This window comes from Phyllostomus hastatus, unplaced genomic scaffold (genome assembly GCF_019186645.2).
Source record: "Phyllostomus hastatus isolate PE091 unplaced genomic scaffold, TTU_PhHast_1.1 phas_contig_40, whole genome shotgun sequence".
NCBI lineage: Eukaryota > Metazoa > Chordata > Mammalia > Chiroptera > Phyllostomidae > Phyllostomus > Phyllostomus hastatus.
In genome coordinates this window covers 37,242,692-37,261,772 of record NW_025333872.1, presented here as the reverse complement: position 1 = coordinate 37,261,772, position 19,081 = coordinate 37,242,692, and the positions used below count along the sequence as shown (strand labels likewise).

The following is a 19,081-nucleotide window of genomic DNA, read 5'->3' as shown; positions in this document are numbered from 1 at the left end:
GGGACAAGGGAGTCTAGGGAGACAGTCAGTGCACTGTTGAAATCACCGTCTTTGGCATTCAGAGCTGAAGCAAGATGGAATGAATGAGGAAAGGAAGGACCAAGATGAAGATATCACATGCTAGAGAAAGAATGCAACAGATGGAGGACAAGGGTAGAGACAGAGAGAGGAGTATTTCAGAATTTAAAGTCTTGGCAATAGAACTTTTAGACCATTAACTTCTTCCTCATAATTCATATTTTATTAGCTATCCTTTGCTCATATGGGAATTATTTTACTATTTGTATTTGGGCCAAAATATTTTTTTTACCATGAGAGTACTATTATTTTTTAATTACATAAGTTTTAGGTGTACATTATCATTAGACATTTGTGTACATTACAAAGTGATCACCTCCAAAAATCTAGTGGCCATCGTTGTGCACCTTACACCCTTTATCCCTGTTACCTGCACCCCAATCCCCTTTCCCTCTGGTAACCACCTGTCTGTTCTCTGTATCTATGAGTTTGTTTTGCTTTATTTTTTAAGATTACACATATGGGTGAAATCATACGGTATTTGTCTTTTTCCTTCTGACTGATTTTATTTAGCATTATATCCTCAAGGTATATCCATGTTGTCACAAATAGCAAGATTTTATTCTTTTTATGGCTGAGTAGTATTCCACTATATATACATGAGCAAAGAATAGCTAATAACATATGAATTAAGAGGAAGAAGCTAATGGCCTAAAAGTTCTATTGCCAAGATCTTAAATTCTGAAATACTCTTCTGTCTGTCTCTAGCCCCATCTTTCATCTGTTCCACTGACTCTTTCTCCAGCACACAGTATCATATTTGTGTATCTCACATCTTCTTTATCCATTCATCCACTGATGGACACTATGTTTTGTTTGGCTCTTGTAAACAATGCTGCAATAAATATGGAGGTATATATATTTTTTTGAATTAGTGTTTTTACATTCTTCAGATATATATCCAGAAGTGGAATAACTGAATATAGTTGTTCTCTTCTTAATTTTTTGAGGAATCATCATACCATTTTGCTTAGTGGCTACACTGATTTACAATCCCACCAACAGTGTACAAGGCATCCCTTTTCTCCACAGCTTTTTATTTATTGTCTTTTTGATGATAGCCATTCGAACAGGTATGAGGGGATATCTCACTGAGGTTTTGATTTACATCCCCCTAATGATTAGTGATGTTGAACATCTTTTCATGTGCCTATTCATCATCTGTAAAATATTATTTCTTTTGAAGACCTAATGGACTATTGTAGAAACTTTTCTGAGCAAATGAGCAACATTACCAAAAAGACTTTGATATAAAGAAAAGGAAATGGAAGAGGAATGTAAGAAGGAAAATATTTTAATGCTGATGAAAAAGCTAGCAGTTTCATAGGAATTTGTTTTCTTAGGTAACTGTAGAAAATAAATATTTTTAAAGAAGGGGAGATTAAATATGAAGAAAAATTATAAGAGTAATTGTGATTTACATTGGGAAATTTTTGCTTATATTTGAGAATTCAATCAAAAGAGAAAAATGTGTTAGAGTCTTAATGTAGTAACTAAGTTTTTTAAAAAAATCTTTTTGACTAGGCTAACATTTTTAATTTCATTAATAAAAACAATTGATATAGAAAACTTCTGTAACCTACTTAGTGCCTATGCTTTAAAAATTAAATGAAAGGAACTTGTTTTTGTTTCTTGCTAGATGGTAGAGAAATTATGCAAATCTCCCCTCCCCAGTTTACCAGTTGCTGAAGGCTTTCTTTGTGTATAAAATTGTACCTTGAGATTAAATGAGAAAATATTTATAAATCATAATAATTCAACAAGTATTTGTTGAGTACTTACAGGTATTGTGGGAATGTAGTGAATTCAATTTTGGACTTTTTAGTATGAGGTACATTCAAATAAAATAATCCAGCTGGCCATGGAATAGACAGGTCTGGGGTTCACAGGGCTAGACTGTAAATGCGTATTTGGGAGTCAGTATTTATAGTTGGTTAAAACCATGAGTGTGATTGCGAGTCTGTCAGGACACACACACGCACGCAGTGGAACAAGGGTGGAGTCATGGGAAACGCCAGCGTTTAAGGGCTGAGGATTCCATGAGGTAAAAGAAGAAATGATCAGAAGTCTGGGAAAAGGCCCAGAAAAATATGATATCACAGAAGTACAGGAAATAGAGCTTCAAGAAAAAAAGACAATCACCATGCAACAAAGAGTGTTAATAAGTTAAGGACTGAAACAGTGTTCATTGGAGTTTTAGTCAGGAAATATTTTAACTTCAGAACAGAAATTCCAGTAGAGTCCTGAGGGCATGGGTAAACTGAGGGGACTGAGAAGTGTGTAAGAGATTGACCGTGAACCACGGTCATGAAATGGAAAGGTAGAAAAACATAGGGTCAAGGGAACGTTTTCTCTTTAATGAGAGCTGCAAGCTGAGTGATCGTGTAAGAGGAACTTGTCCAGAAGAAGGAGCTGTAAAGTGAGAGAGGGAGCTAATTGAGAAGGCTCCCTCTCCGTTGGAGTGAGAATGTGGGCACCAGCGGGAAGTCACCTAGAACCAGGAAGAGAACACCTTGTCCACTGAGGCCTGAGGAATGGAGCTAAGGGTAGAGATGCAGGGAACAGTTGAGGGAAGTCATCCTTATGCCCTTACTATTCCAGGAAGTAGGAGACAAGTGAAGAGGTCTGGATTTAAAAGGATTGAGGAAGGTTAGGGATGGCCACTGGATGTAACAGAGGTGGCAGCTGACCATGGACATGTAAAAGGACTCAAATAGGGCAGCAGTGGGGACCCTGTATTAGCAAGGATGCCTGCAGCTTTATGGCTTTCTCTGGCAATTCTTGGATACTTGGCTTATCAAGAATTTTAATTTCTCTTGCCTTGGATGGATAAGGGGGTGGATGATCATATGAATAAAGGAACAGACAAACAAGTTAATTTCAGAAATAAAAACCTATCCTGTATAGTTCAAGGCTCAAAGCCTTCTGGTGCTTAGCCATGAATAGGAAATAAAAGCCAGAATCTTGGGCTAGAATTTTAAGGTTCCCAGCATAAAATTCTGACCTTATCTTTCACTTTGTATCTCCACATTATAGCTAATATTGACTTATTTTTGAAGAATTTTTTTCTTCTCTGACTTTCACCTCAGTTATTTTGCTTCTGCTATTTATTAAGCATGTAAAACCCCACATTTGAACTTTTGAAATGATAACTGTTTATTACAACTCAGTGCATTTGTTACCACAGCCAGAAGTAATATCTGCCCTCTTATCATCTATAACTCCTGTGTATACCCCTTTTGCATTACTTTTCATTTATTTCAAAGTATTTAGTTTCCATTACATTTTAAATTCTCTGATGATAGGGGCCACATTTTTATTATTACCTGTGTATTATTTCACGATACTAACATGCTTTTTCTGTAGTAAGCCTGCACCAAATCTTTGCTGAGCAGGCATTGTATCACATACTTACACCAAGTAGCAAGGTAGAACCTGTAAAAAATGTTTTGACTTTTCTCCAGGCTACTTTTAAAGATTTATTTTTAAATGTTATTTCATTAATCTCTTTTAATGTAATGTTTTATCCCATAGGTATGGCATGAATTGCCTTATCCAGTTTGAAGATTTTGCCAATAGAAATGCATTTCGTCTCCTGAGCAAGTATCAAAATCAATATTGCACATTCAATGATGATATTCAAGGTAATAAAATTTCACTGCATATGGGTCAAGAACAGTGTGTCCTGATGGTTGCCAGGGGGAGGGGGCTGATGGGTGAAAGCAAATAAGAGGCACACATTCCTAGGTATAAAATAAGGGAATGGGGGTACAATGCAGAGCAGAGGGAAGATAGTTGGTAATAGCATAATAGCTTTCTATGGTGACAGATGGCTACTAGGCTTACTGTGGTGACCACATTGCAAAGTATATAATGTGGAATCACTGTGTTGTACACCTGAAACTAATATTGTATACTGCTTATACTTTAATAAAAAAATTAAAAAGAATAATGTCTGCTAAAATTAGCTCATAATTTTACAATGATTCAAATTCAAGAAATATATACTAAATATCAGTTAAATGCCAAAAATTACATTTGAAGATTTCATATGTTATTTTTTGTTTCCTTTCTTATATTTGAGAAAAGTACTCTGTTACTCTAGAATGTACCATATAATCTGTGAGCTAGAGAATGAGCTCCCTGAAATCTGATGAAACCCCCAGTGATTATAGGTAACCAAAAACTGAAATTTATGGAAATGTATTGTTCATTGCTTACAAATAAGAGTACATATACTTTTCTCTTTAGCCTTTATCTCGGGCATACTTTCTAAGCTTCTCCCAAGCAGAAGCTGCCTGTATACATAGTCTGCTGCTTTTTACTACTTACCTTTGATAGACTGTAAATTCTTGGCTACCTCCTTTTGTCTATGGTACCTGTTTTTTTCCTTTAAACCCTTTTTTCGACCCTCTCTCAATCCACACCTAGCCAACTACCCTGCCCCCAAATCCAAAAGGTCCAAATGCAAAAAGAACCTCACTGCTCCTGTTCCTTTAAGGGCAGGTGGAGGGAGAAGCATAGGCAGAGGGCTTAAGGGGGACCATAATGAATATCGGCACCTCGGAAGCTCACAAATGCTTTCCACTGCACTCAACCCAGTGGACATTGTTTAGTGTTTACCTTACTGGAACTCTCAGCAGCACTGACATTGTTAAGCTCACTTGCTGCCCTAGAACACTCTCTTCTACTGACTCCCTTGTCACAACACTCTGTTGCCTTTCTTTGAACCTCTCTGACTGTCCCCTTTTTTTTCCCAGGTTCATCCTTTTCTGACTGACTATTAAATGACAGAATACTTTAATACTAAGTCCCAGGCCCTTCTCTCTTTGTCCTATTCTATCTTCTTAGGTATATGTTGCATTAGCAGGTTTATATTTCTAGCCCTGATATCTTTGAATTCCAGGTCCCTATACCCATTTGGTTATTTCAGGTCTCCTCTGGGATATCTCAAAGTTATCTCATACTCAGCCTTCCCAAAGTCAAACTCTTATTTCCCCACTAAACCCGATCTTCTCCTTCTCAGTGAGTTCCCGGTATCTCTCTCTCTTCTTCACCTCTCACTGCCAAATTCAGTTTATCACTAAACCCCCCTGATTTTTCTGGTGAAAGTCTGTCCCTTTCAGAGATTTCTTTCATTACCCTAATGTAAATTACTATCATCTCTCCTAAGCAATGGATATTTTCCTAAGAAATCTTTCTACATTTTCTTTTGCTTCCCTTCCTCGGTGTTATCTGCATACATTCTCTACAGTTTACCAGGGGCTGAGGATTTAGTGATAAACAAACCAACATTTTCTTTTTGTTATGAACAGCTGGTCATCTCATTTCTCCCTAGAATACTTTAATTTCAGTTAGGATAAAGATGAAAACCATCAATATGGCCCAGAATGCATAGTCTGATCCCTACCTCCCTCTCCAACCTCTTTGTTTTTGCCATTCCAGCCATAACATCCCTTTTCAGATCCAGAAATGAGTCAGGCTTCTTCTTATTGCAGTGTCTGCACAAATGCTGATCTCTCTTCCCAGAATATTCTCCCCTCTGCCCCCTGCTCTTTAAATTTCATCTGAGGCATAGCCTTCCTCTGACAATTCTTCCAGATAACTGTGTTTAGCTCAAATCCATCTACTACGGGCTCTCATTACACTGTTTATTTTTCCCTTGTGGTAGTAGGAGTGTTATGTATTTATGGAATTTAAAAATGAATATCTTCCTCTTTACTAAATTTTAAGTTCCATGAAGGGCAAGGGACATGTTTTACTCATCGTTATATCTTTAGCCATTAACACAGTGCCCAGTCCATGGAAGTGCTTAATGCTAATGGAATGAATGGATGCAGTATGGCTAAAGCAGGGGTTGGCAAACTACAGCCTATGGGCCAAGTTCAGCCCACTGTCTGTTTTTTGTAAAGTTTTATTGCAACGTAGTTATGCCCATTTGTTCATGCATCATTTATGATTGCTTTTGTGCTGAACAGCAGAGTTAGGTCTGGGACAGATTCCATGTGACCACAAATCCTAAAATATTTATTATCTCACCATGTACAGAAAGAGTTTGCCTATCTCTAGTCTAAGGGACTGAGTTTAAAAGAGTTGGTGAGAGTTGAAATAGGAATTAGGTTGGCTAAGGTAGGTTTGCATTTGGAGAAAATGCTCACATTGTTTTCAGTGTGGAGAAGAGATTGAGTAGGAGCAAATGTAAAACATGTTTTTATAATCCAGATACATGATGATGGTGCCTTGTTGTGGGAAAATGCCAGTGAAGATAGAAATAGATGATTGGTTGTTGATGACGTTGAGGAAAGAGTCAAGGATGGAGCATAGGTTTCTGTCTTGACGAACTGGTAGAATGGCAGGTCAGTAACTGAGAATGAGAAAAATGAGAGGCATTGTAACGTGTAGATGGTAAGACCTTGGACAGACTGATTTGCTTTGCCTCTTACTAGCTGTAGACTTTGATAAATTTACTTATCTCTCTGACTTTTAGTTTTCTTATCTATGGCAGAAAGTTACATAATATCTTTTTTTGTTTTCTTTGAAACAAGAGGTAGGATCAGGAGTTTGATGAGAATAAAGGAGGTCTGAAAGACCTGCTAGAAAGAACTAGAGAGCTGCTGACTATGAATCACAAAAGGGTTCAGTGATCCTGGGTGTTGAAGATCCAGCTGAACTTGAATATCACAAATATATCATGGCACCAGGCTGAGCAGCTTGAGCTCAAGAGTGTAGGAATAAGCAGGGCTGAGATGGTCAGTTGGATGTATCGAGGCTGGATGTTTTACTGTACTTGTCCAAAGAAAGAGCAGTGGGATAAGAGCCAAGGTTAAAGTGGTTGCCATAGCACTAACCTGGATAGGGAAGGAATTAGACATAAAAGGACAGAGAGAAAGGGTAAAATGGCCTAGACTGTCCCATTAGTTAAATAATAGTTATAATGGGGGTAACTGAATAAAGAACTGGAAAGATAGGAGATTATAGACCATGAGTGAAGCATGCTAATGTAGTACCTCCAAGAAGGATTGGATATAAGTGATGGTGAGCATCAAGATGAAACTGAGTGGGAAGGTCGCCACAGTAGAACAGATAGATGCCATTGGAAATGAAGCAGTCAAAGAAAAGTTTGAATGTAAAATAGGGATGATAATGTTTCTCTTAGAGAGTTTATATTGAGGACAAAATAGTTATTTCTGAAAATATCCTATCAATTAAACTGTATTTTATAAATATAATTTGAATGGAAACTATAATACAAAATGGGTAAGAGTACAAATTTTAAAAAAAATCACTATGCTAAAGTTCTTTAGTATGGCATAGTTATGAATATATAATGTGTTTAAAAACAATGAGTCTGGCCCTGACCAATGTGGCTCAGTTGGTGGCTCTGTTGCCCTGTAGTCACAGGTTCAATTCCCCATTAGGGCACATACCCAGTGTGTGGGTTCTAGTCCCAGGTGGGGCACATACAATAAGGCAGTAGATTGGAGTTTCTCTCTCTCACACTGATGTTTCTTTCTTTCTCTGGTTTTGTAAAAAAAAAAAATTCAATGGCAAAATGTCCTTGGGTGAGGAAATAAACAAATAATCAAATAAACACAATGAGTCTCTTTATACCTTTGAAGCACACTGAAGCACACCGAAGTAATTGGTCAATCTTTCTTCTCCTCGAATCCTTTGTGATGTTGGTTGTATTGTTACATTAGTGCCATTTTCATGACAAAGATCCCACATAATTTGAACTTTGTTTTCTTCTTTTTTGTATTAAACCTCTTCTTGAATATTTATTCATAAGAGGTGAATATTTGTAGGACATCAGAAAGGAAATACAAACCATCTAATTTTAATTAGATGGTTACCCTAACTTGAAGATACAATGTATGTGTATACATGATAGAGTATCTTTGGTGCTACAAACATAAGCTGTGTAACTCAGTGTCTCAAAGTCACGTAGTAATTCACTTTGCAGTGGTCCCTAAAATAGCCACCAATTAACTGTTGAACAAACCTGTACTGTCCTTTTCTAAATAGTCTATATCTTTTGAATTTGTAGGTCCCACAGAAATGTTCATATAGAAGTTAAAAACCAGTGTTACATAATTTTGAATCATTATGCAGAATTAATAGACATCAAACAAAATTAACAGTTATGAATTAGGGTAAGAATTCCTATCAACTAAGGAGAGAATTTAGACGTCAAGGCCTGGGCTGCATCGAATTAGTCAGGAGCACAAGAAATCAGAGACAGATGCCAAGGCAAGGCCGAGAGCCTGCGGGGCTTCCCTGAGGACCCATAGCAGAATGTTCTCTTCAGCAGGTCACCAGTGGAGGCATTCAGCAACTGGTTTTTCACTCCCACTAATCCGCCATAAAATATAATCTGCACATACATAGTCTATTTATTTTCATATAGGAGTCTTAGAGTATTATTACCTTAGCCAACAAAAAGAACGATTTGAGAAAAATGAATCTAATCTCTGATGAAAGAAATCTTTGGCAAGTTACTAGATTTCTGACTAGAAATGACCAAACCATTTTGTGCATTTCTCCATACCCAAAATAGTGTCATTAGTGACACATTTTTCCCATATGTTTCCATTTTACCTTTTTAACCTTATGTTTTTACCATTTTGCCCACAAGTGTAATAGTTTCCCCACTGTGGGCATAGAAATTTCCTTCCAGTGCCAACAAAAATAATTATGTAACTATTACAGTCTTACCATGTAAATAAATGTTTTTACTCTGTAGCCTTGGGGAAATTTTCTTATTTTCTTTTTTTTCTTTTTAACAGTGTGTTATTTAAAGATAATATTTTATGAAAATATTTGATTTTAAAAAATACTTAAAATTCTACTCTATTAACAATCTAAAATCATCTTAAATGATAGAAATTTTGGTTAAAAATTTATTTAAACCTTAATGCATTCTAATTATAAATTATTTTTCACTGAAAAAAAGTGTGAGTTAAATCTATTAAGAAATTGGGCATTTAATTAAATAACCTGGAGACCATCAAACTTTAGCAAATTCACCAAAAGAGTAGGTCTTACCTCTGGTCATTTAAAATCAACTGCAAAAAGAGTTTTTTTTCCCCCCTCTTAATAGCCTCTTTGGCTCCTAGTTTGATTGTTAAAATTTTTTAAAATAAGGTAAATGTATACTAATTTTATACAAAATACTTTGATAATTGAAAAGATAAAAATCAGACATGATCAAACAGATCAAACAGATATTTTACAAAAGAATGAATACCATTGCCTGGAAAACATATTTTAAAGTTTAACCATACCACTAACTTTTAAAAAAGCATATGAAACAGCAGAAGCTGGTATTCTTTATCAAGCTGGCAAAGATTTTTATTATCATCCCAACCGTTAATGATGTTTTTAAGGAAATGAGCACTCTCATACATTCAAGATAGAAATATAAATTACTAGAACTCCTAGAGAAGCAACTTGTGTCAAAAACCTTGAAAACATTCAGATCTTTTATCCAATAATTCTGTTTTTAGCAATTTATACTGAGCAAGTAAAGATGTGTAAAACAAATGTACAAGGATATTTATTTATCTATTTTAAATATTTTTTCCATTTTTAAAACAGATATAATTGACATGGGACACTGTATTGGTTTTAGTTGTATAACATAATGATTTGGTATATGTATATACTACAAAATGATTACCACAATAAATTTAGTTAACATCTATCACCACACAGAGTTACAATTTTTTTCTTTAAGATTTACTCTCAACAACTTTCAAATACAGTATTGTTAGCTATAGTCACCATGTTATATACTATGTCCCAGGACTTAATTGTCTTAAAACTGGAAGTTTGTATATTTTGACCCTCTTCACTCATTTAGCCCACCCTCCACCCCCAGCCTGTGGCAACCCCAGTCTGTTCTCTGTATCTATGAGTTTGGATTTTTGTTTTAGATTTAACATATAAGTGACATCATACAGTATTTGTGTTTCTCTCTCTGGTATATTTCACTTAGCATAGTGCTCTCAAGGTTCGTCCCTGTTGTCACAAATAGTAGGATTTTTTTCTTTCCTGTTGCTGAGTAATATTTCATTGTCACACATAGTGTTTTCTTATCTGCTCATCCACTCGTGGGCAGTTATGTTGTGTCCATATCTTGGCAATTGTAAATAATGCTTCAGTGAGCATGGAGGTGGCAGATATTTTATTTTTGAGACAGTGATTTCATTTTCTTCAGATAAATGTCTAGAAGTAGAATTGCTGGATCACAGGGTTGTTCTTTTTTAATTTTTTCAAGGAACCTCCATATTGTTTTCCATAGTCAGCCTCCCAGTTTACGTTCATGCCAACAGCACACAAGGGTTCCCTTTCTTCTACATCCATGCCAGTGCTTGCTATCTCCTACCTTTTCGATCATAGCCATACGAATAGTGTGAGGTGATACTTTATCATGGTTTTTTTCTTGCATTTCCCTGATGATTAGTGATGTTGAGTACCTGTTCACATACCTGTTGGCCATTAGTATATCTTCTTTGGAAAAATGTCTGTTCAGATAAGCATGTTTATTGTAATCTTATTTTTGATACAAAAAATTAGAATAATCTAAATATCCAGAAATAAAGGTTTGGATAAATAAATGATCATATATCTATACTATGGAATATTATATGAAATATTTTAAAATATATATAATTGATATAATGAGATAATCATAAGATAGTTTTAAGTGATGAAAATATATTAAAGTGGTAAGCATGGCTTGAGATATTTTTTTTTTTAAATTTTTTTTAGATTTTATTTATTTATTTTTAGAGAGGGAAGGGAGGGAGATAGAAAGAGAGAGAGAGAGAAACATCAATGTGCGGTTGCTGGGGGTTATGGCCTGCAACCCAGGCATGTACCCTGGCTGGGAATCGAACCTGGGACACTTTGGTTCCCAGCCCGCGCTCAATCCACTGAGCTATGCCAGCCAGGGTTGCTTGAGATATTTTTTATAAAATTCTCTTGAATTTGCATACATTAGGTATAGAAAAAATTATAAGAATATACATCAAAGATTTTGGTGTCCTAATTTGTCTAGTTACCACCAGCCCTATAACTCAAATCAGTTCCTCCCACTGCCCTCTGGATTTAGAATCTTTCAGCAACAACTTGGTGCCTATAATAAGTTATAATGATATGTAGTTATATAACTATGTGTAGTTACTATGAATATGTAGCAGAAGGCACTATGTGATCTCATCCTGACACTTCCCAGCTGCACATCACTTTACATTCTAATAAGCTGTTTTTGCTTCAGCAACACTGTAATACTTACAGTTTCACTGTTTTCTATGTTCCCTGTCATTTTACATTTTGGGAGTACACAAATGAAGCTTGTATTCTAGAACTTTACCATAAGGTGAGTTGGTTGAGCTATTTCCTCAAGGAATCCTCCTAAACAGATGTACTCCTCCCTCTGGTTCTTTTCTCTTAACACTGCTCAGATTCCATAGAACAGATTTTTCCAAGTTCTTTTCTGATATTAACTTTCTGTTAGGATTGGCTTCCTGCCATTGTTCTTTGAGCCAAGTGGGAGAAGAATGGGGGGGTCTCCATATTGTTTGTAAACTTTCAGTTAATCTTGTTTACAAGTGTGGCATCATTGCACACAATTATTCCTGGTGTCTTATAGCCCAGAGACCCTCTCTTGAAAATAAATTTTGAGTTTTTCTCTAGATCTCAGCGTAGGAGCATCAGTGGTGTGCTAGAGGGACAGGGAAGGATATCTGGGGTATGAATACTTAATAGATTTTTGACTAGCCTCCTGTTATTAGCCTCTTCTTCACCAACACCTCCACCCCTTTCTGAAGTACTTGGTGCCTCCTGTACCTAGGCCTTTTGAGGCTTTTGCTCGCTTCTTGGAATTCCCCATGACTGGCCAAGAATCCAGCTTTTCAAGTCTACTAGGTCAGTTGCCATTTGCCCATCTGCCCTCCAGCTCCTAAAATTTTAATGCTATTTTCTTCTGGTCTCCTTGATTTGGAAAAAAAAAATCTCCTTTCTGTTGTTTTAGTAGAGTTTGTTGGGAAGAAAAAAAGCAATATTATGTGTTCGGTCTCTCATTTTTAACACTTATTCCTGCCTCCATGTCTTTGCACACGTTTCCTGTGCAGGACAATGTGCCCTGCCATCTGAGGTCCAGGGCCTCTCACACTAGCCCTTCAGTCTGTGCTCAGGGAATGCACTCTGAATGCCTGGGCCCTGCCTAAACCGATGTACTCCTCTCTCTGCTGCTTCTAGTCCCTGTATTTTACCTGGTCTATTTATTCATTAGCACATGAGGAGTACAATTATTGGATTACACGTCAGTGTCTTTACTGGCTATTTATAGTAATTATAATCATACTAATAAATTATTGTCTTAGTAGGGATCATTTTTTGATAAAAGATAAGACTGACATTTAATAACCATAGCAAAGACACAACATAACTAACTGGTGATTCATTTTAATGTTAATGTTGTATTATACACAAATACAAATAGAAGTTTCTAAAGTTTTAAGAAGATTGAATCTCTTCAGTAGCTTACTTACAATGTTAAGCACTAAGTATTCTTTAAAACACAGTGATAGTACAAAGACAAACATTAGCCCTTCTTTCTCTGGTTGACTAAAAGTTTAGTTGTCAATCTCAAAACCAAAGTTATTTTGGAATAATTTAGTGTGAAAACTCACATTATTATGAAATATCACACTTACTCCTTGACTGCATTGTCACATTTACTCCTTGACTGCACTGACATTTAAATCAGGGTTATGCCAGAAGGTCAGACCAGGCCATGTATAAGAATCATGTTTAAGTATCTTTCGGGTAGTGAGAAAAATATCTGACTTTATTCTTTAATACTTTGTGTTTTAAAAATTTATGGTTGTTCAGATTACAGTTGTTCCGCCTTTTTCCCCTTGCTTCACCCCTATGAAGGTACTTACGTTTAGGTGTTTGATTATATCCTCAGAAAATATTATAGACTATACATTTAAATATAAGGCTCTGATATCCAGTGTAGACAGAGGCTTATTTTGTCTTAACTGGGATATGTGTGAACTTAAAACATTTTGAGCTATAATACAGAATGATCTAGCATAGTCATTGGCTATGGTCTATTATATGGTCTATTATAAATGGTCTAGCATTTATAATAGACATATAAAAATCAGTTTCCATATGTAGATAGGAGCTTTCAGAATATTTTATTGTCTATTCTTGTATGCACAGTTCTATTTAAAGTCAGAACAGTAATACAAGCAGAGATTGCTGATGATACTCCAACTTTGACTCTTCAGTGGGTCAATCTTGTGGTGCTGGTAGAGTCTCAGAGTTGGAAGGGAACTTAGAGTCCCTCAAATCCAAACTTCTGGCCAAGTTACTTCAAAAAAGTCCAAAATAGAGATGGCTTGAGATACTATTTGTAAATAAATACTAGTGACTAGATACCTGTATGTCTCTAGTTAAAATTCTTTTTTTCATGTATTTAACAATTGTAGTGAATATTTATAGATTTATGAGACAAATACCATTCTAATATTGCCCTGGTATCTTCCCTACAAAGATCAGCCATATATTTAAACAGACTTTGATTTTAAATAATCTATAGAAGAGCAGCTTTTGCACAAAGTATGACTTACTGTAGTTCATAATTTATTGCAATGGTGACTCAAAATTGCAAGCAAATGCTTGCATTTGCAACATGAGTTTGACTAAAAAACATGCAAACATACAGGTTTTCAGTAATTATAACTTATTGTGACCTTACTTATGACTACAAAATTCTATAAGAAAGAAACTAATAACCAAAAGATTGAAAAGAGCAAATATACTGTTTTTGGTGTTTGACATGCGTAACACTTCGTCGTCGTGCCATTCGTCAGGCCTATTCCAATCTATGGGGTGGTTGTAATTTAACTGAATGTGTATTTAAAGTTTAACTAGGTTTTATTACCCGGCTGAGTGATCTAGGAGTCATTGTAGGTAGACTGTCACTTTAGAAGAGTCAAATGTAGACACAGCTGGAAAGTACTGCAAGAAACTGCAAGATTTTATTTCAGACATGAACCATAAAGAAGTTGAACTATGTAATTATGTTCAAAGCAAAAGAACTGCTCTGTGATTTGTGGAAGCTTATATGGCAAAGTAATAAAATTAGAACTGGTGAAGTTTCTATGACCGAGAGGAAAACTCAACTTTTATCCTAAATAAATTTTACATTAATTTTGTCCAGCACCTTTGGGATGCCCCAATGATTATCATAGGTAAGAGGCCAATTAAAGAATGCTGCAACATCAGATTTTTAAATTACTTTTAACTGTTAATTTTTCAAATTGAAAGTTAAAACATTAAATGCCAAATTACCCAAAATATCATTACCACCAATGTTACTATCAACAAGCACTTACTGTGTGCCTACTTTGTGTAAGGGGATTGGTAATAGATCTCAGAGCCCCAAGAATAATTAGGTAGAAGAATCTAATAGCATTTAGTACTCTTATCTCATTTAGTACAACTATTTTGCAGATAGGGAAACTGATGTACAAAATAAAATTTTAAAGTAATTCAAGTAGTAAACAGGTTGAGCTGGAATTGACAGCAAAATCCAAACCCATGCTCTTACTCATTGCATCACCCAATTAAGTCACAGAATCTTCTTTTTGCAAAGTTTCAAGAGTATATGAAAATATCGAAGTCAATAGCCTGAGAATTTCACCTCATTTGCAAGGATGGGATCAGACAGCCATAGGTTCCTTTTTTTGTACCAGTTAACCTGTTATTTAATGATTTCAAGGTGTAAGTAAAGACTTGAGGCTCAGAAATGGGCAGCATCTGTGTGAGGATTACTCAAGGACAAATGTTACTTCTTTTAGGAACAGCATCTGTTGCAGTCGCAGGTGTCCTTGCAGCTCTTCGCATAACCAAGAACAAACTGTCTGATCAAACGGTACTATTCCAAGGAGCTGGAGAGGTACCTGCCTTACATAACCCTTATGTCCTCCTAAACTAATGAGCATGGAATACATTTTAATTATTCATTAACTTGAAGTTTGAGATATTTGCTCAGATTTTTAGTATGTTGCAAATATAGGTTTTATTGAAAGAGTCACAAATTAAGTAATTGAGCCATGTTAATTTTTCTTAGGAGACTTTCGAGGTGTAGAGATATTTTTCACAGTTTTAAATTGGTAAGATTATAGACGTTGCCATATGTTTTTATTATGTATATTTAAGGTGCCATGCAATAACAAAAAGTTTCCAATGTATGCTTATATATAACAGACTTTAAGAAATATTTAAGCCATGATATTTGATGCTAACTTTTACAATGTCCAGTGTCACACACAAAAGTTTTCTTAATTTGACTCACAGTTCAGTGTTCACACACATGATAATATTCAAGTTTATAGGAAAAATATTTTGAATTAGAGACTCATTGTTCATTACAACTGTTCACACACAAAAGAACCAAAACATTTTATATATTTGGGAGGAGATGGCAGGAAAACAAGAATTATGCTGTTTTCTTTTTCTATAAATTTTTCATTTGAAAGAAGAAAACTAGATTCTAATACTAATAATTCACCCCCAAAATAGAAATTAAAATGTCAGTTGAGTTTAGCTTCTTGTGGGAAAACTGTCAAAATCTGTTTAGGATGATAGGATGTAATAAATGGAGAAAAACTCTGTGGCTATATATATTTTAAGAAGCTTTATATTTACAAATACAATTATGAATAAATATATAACACTGGTAGAAATTGTATATATTGTATTGGTTTTGATTTTACTTGTTCTTAAAACAAAATACAGAAACCTAGAACTTAAATGTCAAGATACAGATGTAAAAGTAATCAGAATGTAAATCACAAATTCATTGTCACATTGAAATAAAAATCAAGGCTAAATAATATTTCATTAAAATTTGAGGGTTTTTAAAATTTCTGTGGATTGTTACATGCTTTACTTAATTTTAGTAAACGTCTCTGAATTTCCAAAGGATTTTGTGCAGTGGTGCAGGCCATGCCTGATAAGTAGGGCAGAAGGACAGAAGTATTTATGGTTGGATGATTCAAAACTGTCATTCCTTTGTCCCTGGTAAGGTTCTGGAAATTTCACAGACTATGACTAAGTTTATCAAATACTAGAGAAATTCATTACTTCAATCTTGCAAGAAATTTGACAGCAGTTTCTTTTTCCAAAGTAAGAGAGTAAATAAATGCTTGGGAAGACAGATTTTATGTGTTTCATTTTATTGCCTAATTGGTCAAGTTCCCATCCAAATACCAGGCTTCCTTCTAATTTAATTAGAGGATCTTTAACTCAACAGTAAACATTACACAGTCCAGTAACAAGACTGACCAGATCAGTGTTTTAAATTCAGTATTTTCTTGTTGGAGCAAATCTTAGTTGTATTAGCAGGATTAAGGATACTGACAATCAAGGATATAATTGGTTTATTTGTGGCTAAATCGGAAGCCACCTAATAGTGGTTCTGTTGTGAGAGGAAGAATAAATAATTGTTATTTAGCTTAAACCGATTGTGACAAAAATACTTTGCTTCTAGTACAAATGAATAGCTCTTTAGGTCATTAAAATGGGCCATTTTGGAGTACCTTATTAACAAAGACAGAATGGAGTGAAATGTAACTTATTAAGATATTATGTGGAACAATTTAAAAAATTTTTGTTTTCATGACCTTTTCTCAGGCTGCCTTAGGGATTGCAAACCTGCTTGTTATGGCCATGGAAAAAGAAGGTTTACCAAAGGAGAAAGCCATAAAGAAGATATGGATGGTTGACTCAAAAGGATTGATAGTTAAGGCAAGAATTTTTTATTTTAACCAGAATAAACTCAGTATGCCGTTCTGGATGAGCATCTCAAAGACTACTACTGTATTCACCTCCCCCACACCTGACACTGTGTTCAAAGGGTAACCATTGTCTGTGAATGACCATGTCATCCAAGAATGCTGCTACCCTTCTGAACAAAGAAGAAAAATGTGACTCAGCTATAGACTTTGTGAGGTGATGTGACTAGGCTGTACCAGTTGTTAGCCCACTTGAATTAGGTTAGTGTCCAAGTGAGGTAATTTAATAATCAGAACAGGAACTGAATCATAGATATGAAAACCACTGGGATAGTAGCCAGTGGGGAGGAGCATCTGGGGGGATAGGGGAAAAGGTGAAGGGATTAAGAAGTATAAATTGGTAGTTACAGAATAGGCAGGGGGATGTTAAGAGCAACTACAGGAAATGAAGTTGCCAAAGAACTTCATGACCCATGGACATGAACAAAAGAGAGGGCGTTGCCTAAAGGAGTGGGGAGAGGGTTGCTGAGTGGAGGGGAGCAAAGAGGGAAGAATTGGGACAACTGTATAAACAACAATAAAATATAATTAAAAAATTTTTTTTCTACCCTGGCCAAGGTGGCTCAGTTGGTTAGAGCATTGTCCCCTGACTGAAAGGTAGTGAGGTTGATCATCGGTCCAGGTGCATATGATCCGTGGTCTGTGGACATGAAGGGGGCCACCAGTTGGTGTTTCTCCCTCATACTGAGGTTTCTCTCTCTCTCTCTCTCTCCCCCACCCTTCATCTCTCTCTAAAAGCAATGAAAAAATGTTCTCTCGTAAGGATAAAAAGAAAAGTTTATGCCTCCGATCCAATAATTTCCATTCTCAGAATCTGTCTTGTAGAGGTAGAATGTGTACAATGTTTTATGTATGAGGATGTTATCACAGCTTTGCTTACCATAGTGATACATTTTATCATACTTTATAATAGTGATATTTCATACTTTAAATTAAATTTTGGAGTAACCATGTAAGTATAACATAGAGGCTTAAAATAATTTTTAAAGAACTATAAATAACATTAAAGGTTTTAAAATATAATGTTAAATAAAAAAGGGAAACATGATCTTATGTATAACTTTTGTTTAAAAATTGTTACATATAAAAGAAGGAAGTAAATATCAAATACATATTTATTTAAACTAGTATTATTTTTATTGTCTTTCTGTATATTCTAAATTCTACCTAGTAATTGTATTCTTTCAAAGTTAGAAAAAAGTTTGTTTCTTGAAATTAATATAGACAAATTTTACCTTGAATGAAGAAAAAGTATATCATAACTTTTGTAGCAAGTGAGCATCTATAATGCAGTGAAACAAGATAGAAATCACTTTTATATCTTCTGAGAATAAATGATTGTATTAATTTTATAAAGTGGCAATTTAATTGTTTATATCTAAAAAACCAAAGTTTTAAATTTCTTGGCTAAAAAATTTCTATTGCTTTGAAGAATCAGTATAACTCTAAAAAGTTGTATACTCTGGTTATGTAACAAATGTTATAGTCATGAAATAATAGAAAATGAAATTGCCTGCAGATCGGGCATTATATTAGACTTTGAGGATACAATAGTGCCTTCATCTCAGGAGGCTCACAGCCTACTAGGGAAAAATTCAAGTCAGGAGTTACAGTTCTACATGAAAATGTTATAGAAACATGTCCTTGATGGCAGGGGTGCACAGAGGTATTGCTCCCAGCTTCACTGAAGAGGTTAATAGGAATGCTGAGGAAGATTCTGAGACAAGATGTCTTCTCAGCCAAGTTTGAAAGGAAGAATCAGGAGTTTCTCTGCAGTCCATAGGTATCAGCATCAAGAGGAGTGGAGTGGCAAGTTCAGTTTTCAGATCTTGATTGAAGCTAGGGATCATGTGTGTCTTCATCTCTTCAGAGCCCTACATAGTGTCTAGTGCTTAATTGATAATACTGAAAATATTTTGTTAATAGTTGAGTTAATCAATGAATGGACTTCATGACAGAAGAACCACATTTGACAAAGAAAATATTTTGGTATAAGAAACATTTAGGGATTAGGTTTGAAAGGAAGCAGGTGACAGATGGCAAAGGTGCTTCTAAATCCTGAAAATGAGCAACTGAGGAAACATGCAGAGGAGGTTTGCCTCTGATCACTCTGATGGCATTTG

The 19,081-nt window shown here is 35.3% G+C and overlaps 1 protein-coding gene across 2 annotated transcripts in view; it reads left to right on the top strand.

Annotated features, from left to right (window-relative positions):
* Positions 1 to 19,081, top strand: part of ME1 (malic enzyme 1) — a 170,534-nt gene that overhangs the window by 122,719 nt on the left and 28,734 nt on the right. For both annotated transcript variants that reach the window (XM_045843851.1, XM_045843852.1), the window contains 3 exons: positions 3,613 to 3,722; positions 14,961 to 15,058; positions 16,798 to 16,911. In XM_045843851.1, the coding sequence (XP_045699807.1) occupies positions 3,613 to 3,722; positions 14,961 to 15,058; positions 16,798 to 16,911 (322 nt within the window). The remainder of the gene's footprint in view (positions 1 to 3,612; positions 3,723 to 14,960; positions 15,059 to 16,797; positions 16,912 to 19,081) is intronic.